At 50.4% G+C, this 20,491-nt stretch overlaps 5 protein-coding genes across 5 annotated transcripts; 3 read left to right on the top strand and 2 right to left on the bottom strand.

Moving 5' to 3' along the window:
- Positions 1–3,781: 3,781 nt before the first annotated feature.
- M438DRAFT_402846 (uncharacterized protein) lies at positions 3,782–4,952 on the top strand (the record flags this gene model as incomplete). The annotated part of the gene is made up of 4 exons (XM_029909621.1): positions 3,782–3,979; positions 4,024–4,337; positions 4,396–4,417; positions 4,508–4,952. 4 exons carry the CDS (start codon positions 3,782–3,784, stop codon positions 4,712–4,714), a joined length of 741 nt encoding a protein of 246 aa, XP_029763614.1. The 3' UTR covers positions 4,715–4,952.
- A 228-nt stretch (positions 4,953–5,180) lies between these two features.
- M438DRAFT_125056 (uncharacterized protein) lies at positions 5,181–7,378 on the bottom strand. The gene is made up of 7 exons (XM_029898773.1): positions 7,092–7,378; positions 6,961–7,027; positions 6,748–6,905; positions 6,600–6,684; positions 6,386–6,550; positions 6,043–6,331; positions 5,181–5,970 (listed from the first exon to the last, which is right to left on the bottom strand). The coding sequence occupies exons 1-7, from the start codon at positions 7,174–7,176 to the stop codon at positions 5,302–5,304; spliced, it is 1,518 nt and encodes a 505-aa protein (XP_029763615.1). The 5' UTR covers positions 7,177–7,378; the 3' UTR covers positions 5,181–5,301.
- Positions 7,379–11,044: 3,666 nt separating this feature from the next.
- On the top strand, positions 11,045–11,767 carry M438DRAFT_125100 (uncharacterized protein). Its single transcript, XM_029898774.1, has one exon. It carries the CDS (start codon positions 11,136–11,138, stop codon positions 11,586–11,588), a length of 453 nt encoding a protein of 150 aa, XP_029763616.1. The 5' UTR covers positions 11,045–11,135; the 3' UTR covers positions 11,589–11,767.
- Positions 11,768–12,553: 786 nt separating this feature from the next.
- M438DRAFT_266795 (cytochrome P450) lies at positions 12,554–14,490 on the bottom strand (the record flags this gene model as incomplete). The annotated part of the gene is made up of 2 exons (XM_029900137.1): positions 12,554–13,909; positions 14,230–14,490. 2 exons carry the CDS (start codon positions 14,488–14,490, stop codon positions 12,554–12,556), a joined length of 1,617 nt encoding a protein of 538 aa, XP_029763617.1.
- A 449-nt stretch (positions 14,491–14,939) lies between these two features.
- Positions 14,940–16,807, top strand: M438DRAFT_290000 (uncharacterized protein; the record flags this gene model as incomplete). The annotated part of the gene is made up of 2 exons (XM_029901698.1): positions 14,940–15,424; positions 15,485–16,807. Coding segments are annotated over 2 exons (1,808 nt in total), but the record flags the coding sequence as incomplete, so codon positions are not given.
- Positions 16,808–20,491: the final 3,684 nt, after the last annotated feature.

Genomic DNA, 20,491 nt, shown 5'->3' on the forward strand with positions numbered 1-20,491 from the left:
TCAAAGAAGCGCGTTGTATTTGAGAAATGACTTCGCGCCGATTCGCTTCACCGTTTCTTTGCTACGAGAGTGCACATCCTTCCCCTCATAGATGCTATAAATGTTTGAGTCTGGAACCAAAAGAGCAAATCAAGTACCGACAGTGATGACTCTTTCTTGAAAAGCATCAGTCCATGCTGCATTGTATTCAATACAGCGTGTTTGCGGCTGCAATCGGCAAGAAGAAGGCAACCAGGTCTGGAACTCTTTCTCTTTGCACTGTATCTCTTTGCTCCGTTTCTTTTTCTTCCTGTTGTTGTCGTCGTCTGTATCTGATCGCTATCAAAGCTGAGATTACAAAGGAAAAAAAGGGGTTCTGGACCTGATTGTCTATTCTTTCCCCTATCCTGGACCGGACTAACTCTTTGTTCTCCTCGATATATTCTGCACAACTGATTTGAGGCCTGATGGTGATTTGACTGCCGGTAGGCAACATTGCTGCCTATAGCATTTACTCTTGCCGTCCACAACCCCCCAACTGACTTCTACCTTTGTTTACAATCCTCCATGACAGCCTTGAACCCGTCACAAAATCTGCGACTGTCTTACACGGGCTCTTAGTACTTCGCTCGTATCAACCGTGGGATAATCCCCGTCAATTCAGCATAACTATGTGTGAACGCATGATGTTTCGTTTTGCAACATGACATTACAAAAGAAGTTCCGTCGGCGTAGATGGTTTCCTCGGTTGCAACGAGATCCCAAATCTGACCATGTGCGAGACGATTTCTTTTCCCCGCGTAATTACTGGTTTGCAGATTCGATATCTATACTCGAGCATCCACGCAGCGGACCTAAGATTCACAGGTCCACGACACCGCACCACCTCCTCGTATCTCCTATTCAATAACATCAGAGAAAGAATACTGTTCTGTACTCGAAGAAGCTGCAATAAAGCTAAGTATCACAGACCTGACCATCCCTGTTCTCTTTCCTTAGCTGCAACAAGCCAAGCTTGTATTGGACCATTGGTAGCTCAGAGAATGTTGCGGTGCGCTTTGGTCCCTTTTCACCAGATCAGGTCGCAGGCACCACAGGCGATGAGAAGAAAGAATTGGTGGTGGAGAAGATTACTTTATATACTCGAATACGGATGCATTTTATCGCTCGGTTGTGTGTGTGTATGTGAGAAATCCGGTTTCACTGACCAGTCAGTCTTGTTATCGTGTCTACTGGAGACGTCCGTACGGTCGCAAGGCAGGACACCCACTTTTGCACCTATAACCACTTTTACATTTCTTTCACCATCGACACAAAATCATACTCAGCAATTAGCATAGTATGCGGTGTCAGACCGGACTAATGGGCGGCCTAGGAAGATAATGGTCGGTGTCCAGATGTAGTGGATGAATAGATGCTACTTCCAAGGCTTTCACACAGGGACCACAGGTTGATGAACCACCATCATCTCTGCATCTTCCTACATGGGGGCAGATTTGACACAAATCGCACATCACTGTTGAATCCCCAAGATCGATCAAAATAATCAAGTATCACTGACCTGAGCGTTTCCCTATCATGCCTCTCCTGCAGCATAATAGTAACAAGTCAAGGACGAGAGCAACAGCAGGAGCGAACCTCGATCTGTTCATCGCATATGTTCTTGGAGCACACTTAACGATGAGAACAACTTTGAGCGGAAGGTGTTTTTTATAGTGCTACCAGCATGAGCGTGCGATGTATTTGCAGTCTCTGTCGCGAAACCAGCTTGCCGTAGTCGAGAGTTATGCGAACTTGATGATACCTAGTGTCTCTGCTATTGCATCCTCTCCAGGAAAATGTTGTGCAAGAACAGCTCGACAAATCTGTAAACGAAAATCGCGCAATCCAACATCTTGGGCACCCCAGATGATGTATTCTGGAGTTGTTTTTTCTGCACAGCCATCAGCATGATCGACAATCACAAAGTACGTGTGCAAGGGTGGAAGCTATATTCCTAGAACGCAATGGTTTGGCGCACAAGAAAAGCAATACAATCCAGTGGTATGAATATCTCTATTGCATTTGGATTGCCGCGTATACAGCATTCCGGTCTCCGAAGAATATATGGAACCGTGAGCAAAGTTTGTAACCGATATAGGATCCATGGAGTGGTAGCTTTGCGGCTCCTCGGATTCTGTACCACTCTTTGCCATTTTTGCGGCCATGGGGTGGGTTTGCATAACTTCGCGCACGCGGGTGAGGCCATAGATGCAGTGTGGCATAACTGAGTGCAGCCCTGACGTACCTTGCAACTGATTGTCTTGTGTGATCAGCTGTGACCCGCTATTTGACATGATCAGCTCCATCGCGGAGAGGTATCCGAGAAGTTATGTCAACTACGGCATAACTTTGACACATTCTGTATACAGAGATGAGCTGCTTGCCCTACTCATGTGCAAAATTTGTCGAGAGCGTGTTCCCCTCTCCTCTCTCTGTGTGACGGTTCTCTCACGCGCATAGCTGTCGAAATGCATGATACCTTGCGAAGCAGAGTCGTGTCCAGTGAGAGATTTTTGCACGGTTTGTCTCCAGCAGACGACTGTAGCAGAACCAGATCATGGTACATCTATACAGCTTTGGTGTCTTGAGAAACGATCTTGAGAGGACAAGGAAGATGAGGAGATTCCGCGCATGGGTTGACTGAATAGTGTTCGTGTCAAAGACCATTGATTGCAATGCACAACCTTATCCCAAACAGAGTCTTGCCCAGTGAAGTTGCATCAGAAAGATCTCCCCCAAGTAGATTCAGTCGATATCGAAGCTCCTGTGTAATTTGAATCCCGGTCTGACGGAACTTGGTGGTTGCGAGATCGCTATCTCCGTTCACATTATTCTCTAATGTGTTTGCAACGCTGTGCCATGGTTTATTCCTTCCGTGAGCTCCTTGAATATCGTTGCTGTCCTCATTTTGGTACAGTCCTGCGTCGAAGACTCGATGCACAGCGCAAAGCTCTCCCGCACACAGCCGTATGCATGCATAGCCACGAACAGCTATGATGAGAGGTCCTGACGTGAAGAACATGGCACAATCACACGGGGTGTTTAAACATCCCCAATGCATCTTTTGATAAAGTTACGGTCGAGTACGGTCAGGCCAGTTGTTCAGGTTGAGTCATCAGTGCCTCACTGCCTCTCCTCATTACCTCACTGCCTCCATTGTCGCTTGCATGCTTCATCCAGTATTCCAAGCTCCTCTCCTGGGGTCTTTCTCTGTTTCTGACGTCGTCACTGTGGTCGTCCCAGCTTGTGTATCTCGGTCTCCACCTGGGTCCGAAAGCCGAACCCGTTCTCAATATGATGATGTTTCTCTAGGACCGTTCTTGCAATGTCTTGTGTTTCCGTCATCGGGATTACAACACAGTTGATTTGTCGCTTGACCGCAGATGAACGTCGAGGATATCGTGGAGTTCCCGTCCCTGTGGTATCGGACCGCAGCAACGCCAATAGTGTCCGAGGGTCGGCTTAGTATACTAGAATGAGCCAGAGCACAATGTTGATGATTGATGGTGGTGATGAGGGTCCTCTTTTACGCACGTAGTGATCAGACCCTGGGTGGAGGAAATAAGGGGAAGGGAGGTTCTCGATCTTAATCTTCCCATATTCGAGAAATTGATGACAGTAGCAATTGTCGTTACGATTGGCAGATTGATATTCCGAAATCGCTTTCCTGCGGCTAAACCAGACGCGAGATCATGGCCCGAAAGATACAATTCTAAGCGCGCGTCTGTTCGGAAAGGGCCAGATAGCAACGGCGTGCGCGATGGTAAAGGCAGAAAAACGGCGTTGGTCGAGGCGGGAACGCCCAAAACGCCGCAACGAACGCCCCCAGCAGAAGGTCAAGCCGGATGGAAAGCCACAAGACGGTATATGCCCGTTTCCTCGCACTCTCGTACCATTTCAGGAAAATGGTAGAACTGGAATCTCTTTCCAAAGCAAGTTTAAGCAAGAGTCCCTGATGGTATGTATGAACGGTTCCAACAGTGCTGTTGATCCAGGGTCAAGAGACAGAACTCAAATTCCTCACGCAGCTTCCAACGACGCAATTGTGCATATCGATTCCAACCGGAAAGATGGATTTCAAGACATCGTTGCTCAGAGTCTGGCTCGGCAGTATTCGTGGCCGTACGCCGGCACTCAAGGAACAGGTACGAGGGTGACTCTCGTCAGCCAGCCGTTTCTTGCCCCGATGGCGGCGGCGACGGCGGTGATGGCGAGTTAAAATCCAGCCACGAAGTCAGGGTTAGAGTAGGGCTCTTGAATCTTGATGCGGTTGAGACGATGCCAATTGCTCTACTCATTTTGGTCATCACCGCGTTGTACGCCTCTCTCTCATCCGTCTGGAAAGTTACGTACATGCTTTGTTGATGTTGACAGTGCTGTTTTGGGCGCTGTCGCGGTACGGGCCAGTACGGGCCTTTGACGGGGTTCGTTCCGGAACGTGTGGGTGAAAAAAGTCTAGTTCAAGGTATTTGATATTCTTCCGAAGTGGAGAGATTTTGAAGCTTCCACCATCGCGAGTTTGGCCGGCGGTGATGTGGGTGGACGTTGTTGGGTAATTATGATGAGGTTGATGCGAGGCCTGTTGAGAAAAGAGCTCGCCACAGTGGTGCGAAGGCAGGTGCAATCAACCATGTCAAATGGGCAAAACACGGAAGTCGTGGCAGGAGCGACAGATGTCGCTTTGAATTTGTAGAAACAGAAAATCACAGCTACTCATTTCCAACAGAGGGGTATATAGATATAGTGCGGAAAACAGTAGAACAAGAAAACAATAAAAGAGTACAAGGAAGGGGTAATCAACATTAGTAAAAAGACAAGGAACCCGCCATGTGAGGTCCTGTGCAATCCCATACATGTAAAAATCAAGGAAACCAAAAGAAAGAAAGACCAGAGCCAGCCTATGGATATCCCGCCCCCATGGTGCCTGCCAGGACTCCTCGCTAGGAATGACCAGTGCATAAATCAAGAAACGAAAAGACAGCTTTGCTGTCGGGTATATAGTGTGGAAGTTGTTGGGTTTGCGAGTGTGCGCGCGCATGTGTGCTTAGTGTGCTTTTTTGTGTTTTGTGTTTTTTTTTTGCGTATCAATTCCGGTGCAGCTCTGCTCGTGTGCTCGGCTTGGTGAAATGTGTCTCACGGCGTGACCGAATCATGGTCTTCGTTTTCGCTCATGCAGCCTTTGCTGTCCCTGTGAACAGAGTCTCGTTTGTCGTCAAGTCGCGCTTCTTGCTGTTCCGCTCTTGCTGGGGTTTGCCTCTGTTCCAGTCCCATCACCAGATCCTAGTATGGCCGGGACTGGTCTGGCGCTTGAGTGGTAGGGTAAGTGGCTCCTCCAGAGGCCTGGTACGCATGGCCGAGATCTGCTTCGTATTGCTGCTGCTGTGGTTGAGGATAAGGTTCACCAGGCTGCTGCGGACGAAGGGCCAGACCAGGGTGAGATTGGGGCATGTATGGGCTTGGTTGCTGGGGGCGAGTCTCGAGAACATGGTTCGGGTTGCTTGAAGGTTGTTGCAAAAGCGTCTGAGGAGCTTGATACAATCTCTGTTGGTACTGGTTGTAGCCAAATTGCGGAGAATCCGTCATAGTGCCATAGGCCTGTGGTGGCATCTGCTGCGGGTGCATGGGGTAAGCGGTCGCTCCTGGGATCAGAGTTGACTTCGTGCTAGAAGCCGGGCTTCCGGCCGAGTGAGTTTGAGTGTGCTGTCTGGCCATGGGTACGGGATCGTGTTCGCTATAGGCGGTAGAGGGTCCTTGCATGCTGCCGCTTGTAGGGATGTACATAGACTCGCCTGGGCCTTGGTACGGAGTAGTCGGGCTGGTCTGCGGGTGCTGATGTGCCATAGACAGGTATGAGTCGGTGCTTCGGCGCGGATAGGGTGGACCGGGGTCGTGTCCTATTGCTGGTGCGGGCTGCAGTCCATATGCCGCTCCCGGACTCGGTGCCATTGCCTGCGTGATGTTAGCACTGTTGTCTGGGTGCCTAGCTGGCGTGGACATGGCGCCGTTTGTGCAGTTAGATACCTGAGCGTGCTGCCAACCACTAGGAGCAGTTGGTGTTCGAGAGCCGAAAGAAGTTTGGGGTGACTGAAGCAGAGCTTGCTGTTGTTGAAGGTTGTAGCTGGCGGATTGCATGTTCTGCGGGCCTGCTCGAGGATCGTAGGCCATAGGAGCTCTTTCTGACATGATGTAGCCTTGTGGAGGAGCGTGATCATTTGAGCGCGGCCTCTTGTTCGGGTCGTTGTCGTAGCCAAATATTGAAGGACCAGCTTGAACATTGCTTCGAGGAGAGTACTGGAGGGTGCGTTTGACACTATCAACACTGATTAGCGCCAAACCCACTTGCTTGGAAGCAAAAAGATCATACCCAGCTTGACTTCGTTGCTCCTTGCGTAGGCGCAGACGTACGCCCTGGTCTGAGAAGGTCCTCGATAGATGGGAGGACTCTTGAAGACCACGCCACTGCTTGTGTTGTACTACGTCGAAGAAGTCTGAGGTGACGCTCTTGAGGTAGACGACTTGGCCACTGTCCCTGTCAGCTGTCAACAACTGCTATGAGTCGACCTTCGGCTAGCACGTACTTTTGGAGCTCGAACAGGCTGAAAACGAGCTTGTGCTTTCCCAGCAACTTGACCGAGACGTCTCCGAGGACGAAGAAGCCGCCGTCTAATTTCGCCGTCATGGTTAGCCTGGATGTACGATGCATCTGTCCTGATCATATGCACACACCTTCATTGTTAATGTCTTTTAGTCTATGGAGCGACGAACAGCTCTGGCCGGTGAGCTCTTGGCCGGCCGGGATCTGAGCTTGTGAGCTGTCGCTAGAGTTGGTCTGTTCGACCTGAAGGGTGCATTGCAAGAACAAGTAGGGGCTCTGTAAGAACTGCCTGCATATGATGGTTAGCTCCGCACAAAGGCGTCATGCCGCGCATGTATACGTACTTGCCAGGATCTTTGCTGGATGTCACTTTCAGCTCGATGATCGGTGGAGGATCTATCGGTTTTCTGTCTGCGTACAGTACCGCGGTTAGCAATCATTCTCAAAAGCCGCACTTTCGGCTCGGGAGGCTTACTTTTCTCCCTGCCCGGAAGGGTTACAAGGGCTTCATTTGGTTGCTGGCGAACCACGAGCTCATAATCAGCGCTGTGGGATAACATGGTTAGTTTTTCTGTCAGACCGTGGTAAACAGATCTATCGCTGCTTGGGGGCTTGGCGCGGATGTTGGCAGCCTTACCTAACCAGCGCTTGATCACTGGAGGGTGGTTGCTCTTGCTGGATTTGATATGGGTAGTTCATCAGAATGTAGCATGTGAGGTGCTCTCCGACGAAACCGCGCTCTCAAGTCGATCTGGCGCAGTCTGGTATCGAAATGTGGCCTGGACTGCAGTGAGTGATCGGGAGCTTCCGGCTGGTCGATGGCAAGTTGGATTGCGCGGGAAGAGGCGAATACCCAGTCTCTCGGGTTGGCTTTGAGTAGATTGTTGGATCCTGTGACTCGAGTGGTAGGCTGAGACGACGCGTCTGGCGGATGTGTCGCGTTTAATTGAGTCTGACGTATGAAATGCGAGCAAATAGAGGTGGTCCTTGTCGGGCATCAAGCGCGCGGCGCGGGGAGATGAAAACTTGTCAAGAGTCGCCGAGTGAGATTGATTCAGCAGTGTTAGATGCGGCTCAGAAGTTTCCATGCGCAGCGACGAGGATGCAAGATGTGGTTGTCCTCTGTCGTGGTGGTTGGAAGTCCGTTAACGTTGGAATGGGAAAAGTCGCATCCAGCCAGGTAAGCAAACGGTTCGCGTGATCCTTCCTCTGATGCAACTGTATGCGGCGACGAATTGGTAGGAGCTATCAGACGTTCAAGAGCGGGTCGGCAACCTTATGGAAGGCTTGCAGGTGACGATGTCAGGACCCAAGAAACAAAGCCTGACAGCTTGTTGGACAAATTGTTAACCGCACGTCTTGGATCGACGACGAGATGGTTGCGGGTGGCCTATGGGTGAGGGCTGTAACCGGGACGAGCCAGCGGAACAGATCCGTGGATGCGAAGAGATAAAAGCGTGGTTAAAATGGCCTGTGCAAAGGACAAGCTGAGTCGAGTGCTGCGGTACTCGTACGTAGTTACGCCCAAAGCTTTGCTCTGCTAGCTAGCTATCTGGCCCAGGATCGACAAGGCACGTCGACTTGAGCGGTACAGTTGTTGATGCGGCCTGATGAAGCCGTGGTTCACAGCGCGCGGGAGGGGCAACCGGCGAGAACAGGTGGGAATGGAGGCGGCGCCGAGGAGGGATGATTGGAAATGAATTTGTCCAAAAAATAAAAAAGGGCTGACGAAAATGCGGACGCCGAATGGTATTTCTCCTTCTGCGCCGCGATGAGTACTTGAATCGGATGGTAACTTCAGCACAAAAGGCACTAACCGTGTGTGATGTTTGGAAAAGTACCGGCCCTGGGCGCTGGTCGACGATCTGACTGGCTCAAAGTCACAGTGCTCCCGCGAACGATGTCTTTTCGCTCGATTCGCTACCAAAGATTCAAAGTCCCGAGTCCTTGCAAGCGTGCCGGGAAGGCTCAAGTGCACCCATATAATATTCCCCCAAATGCCGAGTCGAACACGGTCACCGGATGTCTTTGAGAACTGACAAAAACCACTGTCTCAGACCTGAGACTAGGCAGAATTCTTTCGCGATCAAGGTCTTGCCTTATGACTGGGTGGCGGCTTCTGTTCCAGATGGGAATAACGGTTTTTTGTCAGCCTTAAACACAAAAAACGATGGTCGGACCTGGAGTTTGGCTGGTGGTTGGTGAAATGAGAAGGGAGATTGCGATCATTTCAACCGATCAAGCAACAACAGCTTCAAGCCGTGGTGGCATGTTCCTTCAAAAACCCAAGTTTGCACGGCGCCCCTCGGTCGCTCACTCCCTCACATGCAATCCAAACCGAACGCGCCGCGCGCGCCTCGCCCGTCCCTTGTGCCTGCTGCGTAGCTGCTGCTACTGCTGCTTCCCTCCCGTATATGTATATCGCATGTACGAATAACAGGGCCCAGGCAATTAATCGCCTTCCTTCGGGAATCTTGCCGGGATGCGCGGGAGCTGCTGCTGTCAACGTGGGACGGCGAGATGGATTGCCCTGTCCCGCCGCCCATCAATAGCCTGCCGCAATGATATCAGCTCCAACCCTCGTTGTTCATTTACGCTCCACGCCTCCCTGCCAAGGTACAGCGCCATCACGTCTGTGTGTCATGCAAGACATGGCCGTTTTGCACCGCGCTCTCCGGTCTCTGCATCCTGACCTGTCAACAGCACCCCTTTGCGTGCGCGCGCAAAGGCCTCTCTGTCTCACTGCTTCGCTCACACCTCGTCGCAACTGGACCAACAGTCGCTTGCCACTCGCTTTATGCGGCGAGCCTTTTGTGCAGCCCAGGGTGCATCCAAGCGACCTCGCAATCGCCGTCAATCGGAAGGTTGTGCATCAAGACCTTAAGATAGCGCTGTCCCTTGTCAAAGGACGTCGGCATACCGAACACAAAGCGCCACGTTCCCTCACGGACACGCGCAGTCGCGTGGCATCTGGCTTGCGAGGTGCAGTCGACCTGCAGCTGTAAGTCAGGGATTATGATGATTCTATTCGTCTCGGGTTTCGCAAAGAAAATCAACGGTCAGAGACATCTCTCACTCAAATCTCCACGTGCTGTGGCTTTGTCAAAACCTTCCGGACAGCCCCTGTCTGACGTGCATTTATCCAACTGTTGCCATGTTTAAAAGGTCTTGCTCGCCATTCTGCCCGTAATCGTCATGCTTCTCGAAAACATCTTTCTATTGACAGATGCTCGCATTTATCGTCTTGACACGGGTAGGCCGAATCGCATCATGGGGCTTTTGCGAAATCGGCAGGTTTATCCTACCGGGTAGCGTCTGGGTCTAACCTGGAAAGGCCTTGCATACATGCTTAAGCGACTGACAGGATCTCATCAACGAACATGCCTCGTGTGTCTGTACAGCATGTATTTATTGCCCTCGCTATCACCACTCCTGCATGAATGTCGCATAACAAACATGCAGCTTGCTCACCGACAGCCAATGGCTATTTCCAGGTATGTATGCATAATTCCCAGCTCTCCTTACAGGATAGACGACACTATTTGAGAGACACGGCTGTTGGAAGCGAGGCCTGTTTGGGATTTTCTCCACACAATACCCTTGTCAGTCACCGAGTCATGTCTGTGCTTGATTCAGCTATCGATATGCAGAACCCGTCACATCTGCGGTTCATGCAGGACGCAGGGCAGCACTCACTCCAGGTTTGCTCGAAGTGCCAGCCAGAATGCTCAGTCAGCCGTGGGCTTCAATTGCTGAAGAATGAGACTGTACGCCAAAACGCCTCATCATACGATGAGCCGATCTCCGCGCTTATTCGCAACCTCGAAGCGCACTTGATATCAAGCATGTAGGATTTCCTTATCCGACGTATGCCAAGTATCTACTCTTGCAACAGCGGTGTTGTCATAGTTAAGCTGTAGGAAAGCACGAGTTTATTGAAGCTTAGGGGCAGGTCCATTGAGGAGCATGCCTCAACGGACATCCTCCCTACATGGGCATGACTTTGTGCCTCTCTATGGCTATTCTCAGCTAACCAATTCATTAAGAGGAGTCATGCACATGCTGGATAAGAGACCTCATACGCTTATTATCAGCTCCTCCCTCGAAGAGGGCAAGGGGCGCGCGTCGTCCCCTCATTTTCCGAGTGTCAATCAGCGCCTTAAGATTAGACGGCATGGTGTCTGCAGAGCCAACAAGGGCACCTACATTTGTACTTCCACTCGAAACCATCATCGTTCTTTGAATTTGCAGATCCCATTCGGAGTCAACGAGTCCGGCACGTCTCGCGCGCGAAGGGGGGAAAGAAGGTTCTGGCCGAAACGCGTGCAGCGTGTGCATCTCACGAGATGCGTGCTTGCTTGTGCAACCCTATTCCGACGGCTCGATTTTCCTCGACCTCGAGCGCCAAGGCAAATCATCGTCGGCGCTCGCGTTCGGGAGTTCTTCTCTCGTCCTTCCAGCACAGCCCTGTAGATGTCTTGAACACTATCTCTTCGATGGCTTCGCGAAAAGAGAATAAATGTCCATGCCTGTTGGATCGACTATTGCGCACTCCGTTGCCGTTCGGCAGAACCTTAAACATCACCAAAGCACGGTCGGTTTCCGCCGCGCTTTCCGAGTCAAACTGGATGTGACCTCGGTCGTGGAGAACTTTGGTGGAGTCCAGCGTTTGACCTTTTTTCTTGCACACGAACACCAACTTGAAGGATCGCTATTTTCCACCAAACAAGAGCCGCCAAATGTCTCATTATTTGATATTCTGCGACAATTCTACGTTGCCAATCTCGTAAGGCGTGTTCTTCTGACGTTGCTTCTTCGACAGCTTTCGCCGACGACGGCGACCGGACCGTTTTGGACGAAGAACGAATCATTACTCGCGATCCTTTCGGCCTCGAAAGCCAAAGAGGGGTCATTCATGTCTTGGATAAGGATGTCGCGGACTCGCGGTGGAGGAGGGAGGCGTCTTGGTTGACACACTATCATCTCCAAGGACCGATTAGGGGCGCTTGTTGTCGAACAGCCCTCTTCTGGAGTCGCCTTTCTGTTTTCGTCTTTGGAGGAGTCAACATACACGTGGCTTCCGGATTCCGAGATCAGCGTCTTGTGCAGGCGGTCGTCATATGACACGATGAGCCTCGCTGTCGTGGCTTGCGCGTGAAGTTGCACGGCATAATTGACTTTATGGGAATACCAGAATATACCTGACACGAAAACCCTATCCCACCTACCAAGTTGATACAGTGCACATGGTATGTCTGTCTTTTCGTGCCGTGCCGGCGACGTCACCTACCACTGGATCGTACAACGCGTAGTAGCTTCCGCAGGAAACAATGGACTGGATACACGGCCCGTCCGAACAGACGAAACGTCACGCATCACTTCCACAGTCTCGAGTCAAGACTCGATGCAAGACGGCGGGGACTGATGGTCAGCATCAATTCAAGCTCTTAGACACGACTCGGAACAAACGCATGTTGGTTACTCCAAGCTCTAGATGCCGCCACCAGTTTAGCTATCTCAATGAACGAAGGTTTCTTAGGACTGGTAGAACGTCCAGTGAGAATGCAGACCTGGACTAGCCCCTTTGCGTACACAAAACATAAAGTGCAACCACAAGACAGGCGGCGCGCTCTGTGAGATGAGGAGGGGGGAAGAGCGTGTGGTTGAACAATCTTAATACAGGTCAGCTGAGCAAGCAAGTACTTGCGCGAGTAATGACCCGTCCAAGGCCTCCTGTCAGGGTCCTTTGATAGATCTATTCTGTACCGATGTGCGCGTCACAAACCGTCTTCTACCTTGGTTCCTTTCAAGCCATATCCCACTCCTAAACATGGACGAAGTTTGGTTCCAAGAGATTTGCACTTAGATCGGAAACGGCTTGACCGCGGAAATTAAAGGGCTGCGACTGGTCGTCACCATGATCACGACGCTTTTGATTCAGATCTTTTCGCAACGCAAACGGAGAAAACTGCCTTGTGGAGAGCCTCTCGGCTCGGCCAGATAACCATCCACATGCTCCATGCCAGCGTCATCTTCAATAGTCGTCTCAAAGTTAGACCATATCGCCGCCACAGTACTCTTTATCTCCAGCACCGCGAGGTTGCTTCCGACACACATTCTTCCGCCAGAACCGAACGCCCAAAACCATCGAGCTTTCTCGCCACCACAATCCACACCACCTTCATTATCAAGCCAACGCTTTGGGCGCCAGAGGCCTGGCTCGGGAAAAACTTCGGAGTTTCGATGGAGCGAGTGGGCTGCTGAGACAACTCGTACACCGGCCGGAATGCCGTGGACTTCGGCACCAGGTGGTCCCAATGTGGTGTTCGCTGGAGTGATTCGAGGTTGCCCTCCTGGGATTGCCGCGTGGAGGCGCAGAGTCTCCATTACCACTGCGTGAAGTAGTGGAAGGTCGTCGATATCCTTTGCGGATGGCAGGGGCGTAGAAGGTTCTACTTCTGTCATCGAGAACGGCGGATTCAGTGTGAGGAGCTCTTCTCGCAACGCTGATTGTATCGCAGCGTTGTGTGGTCTACTGAGCTCCCATGCAAGGTAAGTCAGCGTGATCCCTGATGTGTCGAATCCAGCAGCCAGGTGGTCCAGCATCTCAGAAGCTATGTCTAGCCTCTGTTTTTGGGTAAGGCGATCGTTCTGCTTCTCCGTGTCCATCTTGTCCAGCTTTTCCTGCTTCTTAACCATGCTTCGCAGTTGACCATAAACAGTTGGATGATGTCTAGCAGATTCAGCAGCCTTCCCTGACACCACAGCAGCCTCCGCAGCATCGCACCACTCCAAGCATTGTTCCTCAATATCCGCGCTCTTTTCGCCCACCCATTCCGGGATCAACCACTGACCGAGACCGAGCTTCGAGAAGAGTTGGAACACATTTGGCATCTCCTGAATCCAGAACAGGTACGGCTGACGACTCTTGTAGTCGTGGAGCCACTTTGCACCGACCTCTGCGTGGTCCGTAAAGTTGGATCCTTGCTCGAGGCCAAAGATGTACGCAGTCACGACGTCCAAAGTCACAGCGGAAAAGAGCTCGTAAGCTTCCAGTATACCCCCAGGAGCAGTGGCGATTCGAGGAAGCATTCGGCGACACAAGACAGTCTCGCTGATTTCGCGAAGCGCTGGCGAAGCTTGCAGGGAGGATTTGGCGTAGACGTTGCTGATCATGCGTTTGCGCGCTGAGTGTACGTCTCGTTTCTCCATGGAGAACATGTTGTGTACTCCACCGTACGCAGAGAAGGCGTTCGAGTACCACTCGCCTTTTTCGAAGCCCCCAGTGTACACCTTGCAGACATTGCATTAGCAATCTTCGAAATAGGCCATTTGAGACCAAGCACAGGTAGGAAAGCCGCACCAGAACCGGACCTTGCTTGATCGAGAGATGTGGCAATCTGCGATTGAATAGCGTGGTTCAGAGGACTATCTTATGTGCTATTGCCTGCTGAGAGACGCTTCTCCTAGGGTCGCAGATCGAAGGTATTACGTGGTGAGCGTAGGAAGCGGAGTATGCATTGCGCATCTTGCATCGACTCAGGGTTCCTGGTTCTGGCGCGACATCTTCTACACATGCACATCATCTATAATGATCAAGCACGACGACTTACCGTGCGGATACCTCCATTCACGCAGTTTACGCTTATCTCGTTGGGACCTAGTCGAACCAGAGGACCGAGTCGCTCATGGGCAGCAAGAACAGTGGCATTCTCTCTGCCGCGCCATCTCGTCCACAATATCCAAGCAGGGCTCAATGATGAGGTCGGGCAAGCTGCTGGTATCTTCGACAATGGGGAGACGAACACAGGAAGAATGACGTAGCGGTACACAGCAACGAGAATGGCTGCTCCAAAGGCGATGAGAGCCAACATTCTGGCATGTAGCAATGTTCAATTAAGAGATGTGGATGAGAGAGAGAACAGAATGCAAGTCGAAACAAGTTCCAGAGCGGGGTTCCTCAACGAATCAAAGATAGGCACGATAGGATGACTCAAAGTGTTCTATACGTTGAAATGAATGAGTGCCAAGAGATTAGATGATTGGCTCATCAAAAACATCTTCTTGTCCAATCAAGGTCACTGTGACTAATTATGAAAATACACGAAAACATTGATATCTCAGGGGGTTTCAGTGGTGTTTAGGGAGAGACGCAGAACCTAAACCTCGAACGTACCTTCTCACGGTCATATAATTTGTGCCTTTCCACAGCTAAATTCTGCTTTTGGCGTTAAAGCTTCGCCAAGAGATAAGATCATTGGTCCCTTCCAAAATCTCCATCATTACGTCAGTAAAGTTCATGATCTCTCGACCAAACACGACACCATGGATCTCGAAAAACAGCATTTCAGCATGCGGCTGAAAGACAAGAGAACGCCGTCGACTACACTGGTAGATCTTCCAACCGAACTTCTCAACCAGGTCGTGGCACATTGCCCAGCAACCTCGGTTGGCCACCTTTCACGCACATCACAATCATTGCACGAGTTTGTGGAGAAGGAAGGCTGGCGAACGTTCACCCAAACGCATTTCGCGTCTTTGAATCCTTCGACATATTGGAGAGATGCTGCAAGGTCATTGACCACACTATCGCGCAACTGGCAGCGTCGAGCATTTCTTGCGGCATATCTTGAACCCTCAGGCGATGCCATCGGACTGCCCAATGGACAACCTATCAAGAAATGGAGGAGACCAGCTGGCCAAACTATGGGATTTCAGCCCGCGGTTGATAGTTACGAGCACTTCATCGGCAGCCGCTGGACAGACCGACGCCAGGTTGTGGCGTGGAGTGCTGGTGCAGAACTAGTGGTGCGCATCAAGGTAAGAGACGCGTCAACCGAGGGCGCATATCGGATTGCATCACCACAGGACAAACAGGAGAAATTCGAGAACAATGGTACGCGAGTGCGCTGGTGGACGTATAAACCCCTGAGCAGTGTGGAAGGCCGCGACGACATCACCAGTGTCAAAATCATCAGGCCAGATACTCAACAGCAATGCAGCAGTCTCGACAACAGCGAACAAATCATCATCGGAACTGCCAATGGAGACCTACAACTGTTGGAGATGCCTCCTGCTGCCGAGGGAAGTGTCATCAAGACCTACTTCGTCACGAACGGAGTCTCTGTACGGTCCACTTCAATGTCAACAGATGTCCGGTCTACTCAGGAGCAACCTCAGCACTTGGCCGCGAATTTAGCAGATTCTCGTATCGCTCTATACTCTGTGGACTCGACACAATTTAAGATTGCCCCGGTCAGCGAGATCAATGCGATACCGCAGAGTAGAAAAGGCTGTCGAATCTGGTCAACCAAGTTTCTGGACTCGAAGCATCTAGCCGTCGGCCTAGGACCCTCCGTGGAGCCCATCAACATCTTTGAGGTTCGCCCGGAAGGCATTGTCGAGGAGCCGATTCGGAAGATAGGTCTCACTGGCAATGCTGACGAGCTAGATCCGGTCAGAGCATCATCAATATACCCTATCGAGTCGCTTTTGGACAGCAACGGGGGAAGAAATGGAAACCTCTTCCTCAGCGGTGGTTACGATGGGATCGTGAGGCTACATGACATGCGTTCGCCATCTTCTTTCACGGCTGTTTATCGTGATCCAACCGACGACGCTGCCATATACTCGCTCCTCTCGCGTGGTAGAGACCGTGTTGTTGCTGGTGCCTCGCGACATGGATTGCTCAAAGTTTTCGATTTGCGCATGTCAGGAGGTAGCATATATGACTACGCTGGAGCGGCAGATGCTTCAAATGACTCTACTACTGGCGACTGGAACATCTTCATCAACCCGCGCGACAGATACGTCAACTCGGCTTGGAGAGGCCCAAACAGTTGGATGCGTCGCAGTGCCGAGGGCTCTGTCTACAATCTGTCGTCGCCATCGCCGACCTCACCCTTCATATTCGCAGGAGTGGAGAATGCCGTTGTCGAATTCAACTTCTCATCCGTGCTCGACAAGCATCCGGATCCAATTTTCCTCGGCAAGTCCGACAGGGGCAAGGGGAGACGGAACAATTCCCCTTCTTATCTCCAGCATAAGCACGATATCCTGAATCTAGCCATGTATTCTCAGGGCACGGATGGATCACGGGAGGGTATGAAGTTGCGCACTCAACGCAGTGTCCAGGAAACTGTCGCGCAAGATATAAATCTGGCTGGACTTGATGAGCGCTGGAGAGACAACCAATAGAATCATGTGGAGTCGTCGCACATCAACAATGCAAACAACACGGCTCGGTCAGCATAGCTAGAAATGGGTCTACAATTCAAGCCTCGGTATGTTGCTTGTTAGGTGGGTACGCGGTCAAAATATCTTGAACGCGAAAGATTTTCTGTGAACCTTCGCCGTCTAGCTTTTGCTTGACGTTGCCGGGCACGCGTGTACAAGCAAGCGGATTGGACCCCTTCACCCGTTGTGTTCGCGCGACCCATCACATGCAATGCAGATCTCACCTCCAAGATGGAGCCGCCTTGAATCAAGAACAAAACCATGAAGTGTATACCAATTAGGCAGCTGGAAAGAAGGTTGATGGGGCTAAAAGCTTACGCACCTAATTTGCAGCGGCAGATCGACAACAACTAGTATGCATGAGTCATTCAGGCCGTTGATGTAAGATGTACTTCAGTATTTTTCTTGCTCAGATCTCGGGTTAAGGGACGTTCTCCGAAATCTAGACAAAATTGGCAATCTGCACTCCGGTCTGCACCTCGGTCTTCACACGGCTGCGGTATTGATGTCGCAACACGACTTGGGTGTGCGACAAACATCCTCGAACTGTGGTCCTGGTGATGGCTACATGTATGTACCGTCAACGGGGCTGCAGTGCATGCGAAGTGGGTTGCATCCACGACTCGTCGATATAACGCGGCGTTGCGCTAGATGACATCCTCCCTGGGCAAAGACAGTACATATATCAACATCCGCGGAGCAGACTGCAGCACGCTGTGTCTTACCAAGATCATGCTCGTTCCGACATCAGCTCATGTACAGTGACTTGCATAGCGTACATTCAACCTATCCCTGCATACACAGTGACATAACAGGGATGACACTTTTCACACGTGTTGAGTCTTCATGACAGTTCATCAAGGCTCAAGCTCAAGAAAGTCGAGTCAAGTAAGATTTTCTCCTTCGGTTTATGTCGTGATTCGCATATTCTCCATACTATTGCTGCCGCGCTTTTACCCAGACGTTTGAACTGCTTTCGAGAATATCTCTCCCGGAGTTTCTCGATAGTTCTTCCTGTGTTCTATCATCCTTCTGTGAAAACCAATTCATCTTCTCTCCTTGCCTTCTCCTGGTCATGCATGAGCTACTCCGCGGTCACAGCCCACTCTGCTATCTCAACCTACTTTCCCATTACAGTCTACTCCGTATGCCACTCTCCCTACCGATAATCTATAAAACACCTTCTCCCCTCCCTTTACTGTTTCTCTTCTCATCCAACCCCATCACTCCTGGAAATGGAAGTGTCTTCTTCACGCTTCTCCGTGATGTGATTGATGCCTAAGCTCGCTCGCGGGTCTATGCCGAGTATATCAGGCTACTATCGGGAGGGAAAGGTTAGTCCCCCTCGTGGTGTCTACACGGGGAATAATTGCGCAAACGGAGGGGTTGCAACGTTGTTTTGAGAGGAGCATGTGATGGAGGAAAACACGCAGAAATGAACTTGACTGCTCGATTGTTGCCTCCATTGCCTGTAACCGCGCCTTCTGTGTTTATTCTTTCTTCCTATCTCTTGACTACGCTTTTACGAGTCCGGTATATCTCTACTATCCAGTCGCTGTCACGCTTCTAACTCATTGTTCTGCTGTGGTGGACTCGTGCAGGTCATCCTTCTTGTTGACACATGACTTGTTGCAGATCTGCATGCTAGCGCTTGATTATCATATCTACCCTGTATCTTGTGCCTATAACATACCAGATTTGTATGCTTGTCGATTAGTATCACGAGAATTTGACCTTGCACGATCAAAGTTGATAAGACCAGGGTGACACTTTCGACGATGATCTAAGCACTATGATATCGTTCGAATTGGGCCTATTTAACCTTATGGTATAGCTGTGGCGTTTTTATCTCGGTATATCTCTACTGCATGAATTAATTCATGGTTTGGTCCAGTTGTTAATTTTGGTATTTCGCGATGATGGAAGTTTATGAGCAGGGTGATACCCTTGACGATGGTTGTTTCGACATAATTCGTGACTGGACGACGACGTTTAGTCCTGTTCTCTGTGTACGCTTCCGGGCGGATTAATAGCTATTTATGTATGCCCTGTAGTAATGTTGTTCTGTTTTACTTCCTTTCACAGCTATGAAGGACAGATTTGTGTTTCGAATGCTCCCTTCTAATGGTTTGACCAACAAACCAGTGCAGATTGATGACAGTGTCATGAATAAAGCATGAAAATACATAATGAAGATCTCAAGTATTGAAATAATATCTAGACTGAGTAGTATGTCAGTAAGACCCATGAAAACAATGTTTCCCTCTGACAGAAGAAGTTGTCGCCGTCAAGTCGAGCAGATACTTGGAAGGCAGGGTTATGCTCTCAGCGAAGTCACAGATGCACGACTGTTGAGAACGATTTATGTGGGGTGGATCATCATGATGCACCAAAGTGGGCATTTCGCAAAGTCATGTCGACTCGGGCAGGGCTCTGCATAGATGTGCAAGTGTGCATAAGAGCACTAACGCAGTGAGCGGAATGCAGTTGAGGAAAAAACAGATGATCATGATCATCGCGGAACTGACGCAGACATGAAGATAGAGCACTTGTTAGCCAGGCATTGAATATCTCAATAGTAGAGCACTATGTACACAACATCAGAGGAACAATACATAAATACTGGACACGAGAATGCTTTAGGTCGATAGCATCGCCATGCTGCGTAAAATCATAAAGCATTTGTACAATTCCCTCTATTCATCCGATACAAGCTTAGAGGCACGATGTCGGCAGAACGAGTATCCTCTATGGAAACAGACATCACAAGGCCAGAGTGAGTTACCCTATTACATTGTATCAGATCTTGAAGGGCCCCAAGGGCCCAACCTGCTGGCAAAGTCTTCTAAGGTGATATCAAGTCTGTGGAATTTTGTATGATCTGAGTCCTCAATGGTTGCTTTTTGACTCCCTGAAGTCTTCGTACACACTTGCAAACAGCCAGGTTGACTTTGATATTTATGGCTGATATCCACGGACATGGATGGAGGCTTAGAGAGTAGAAATGTCCAGTTGCAAATTTTGCGCAAAGCTGGCCGATTATTGATCAAGGGTTGGTTGTTGAGCGGTGACATACCACGGAGGTAGATTCATGATCAAGTCACACCGAAAGCGAGCAGAAGACGTCCGTACGATGGTTGCATAGCACCGAAAAGTCTGGCATCCACTCGACGTCTTTGTGTCTCGACCCTCGACTTGCCTTGACAACTGTATGTTTCTGTTCGAAACGTCCGCAGGCATCCGGCAAAGTTCAGGAAAAAAACCGTTCGCGGTGTGGAGTTTTGTCGCTGGACGTCGCTAGGCGTCGCGACCACCGACCACGACTTGGGCGTTTACTGATCGAGGGATTTGAGTTGAACGCCTTACGCCGAACAGGGTGCGTGTAGTCGAGACATTTTCCGCGTTTCTACAAGTCGCGGTAGACACGATAAGTTGCACAGCGCGTGCTATGACGGTATCCTGAATCGTATGAGAGCATCATCAAGAATGAAGACGTAGATATAAAATGTCGAAGTGCATGCGAGGTTCCAGCGACGCTTCGATTTGGAAAAGATGCATTTGTATATATTTTCGATGCATCGAAATATGTGTGGTCTTGAACCATTTGCTCGTATCTACTCATCTCAGATCGATACGCCA

This window comes from Aureobasidium pullulans (assembly GCF_000721785.1).
Source record: "Aureobasidium pullulans EXF-150 unplaced genomic scaffold scaffold_3, whole genome shotgun sequence".
Taxonomy (NCBI): domain Eukaryota; kingdom Fungi; phylum Ascomycota; class Dothideomycetes; order Dothideales; family Saccotheciaceae; genus Aureobasidium; species Aureobasidium pullulans.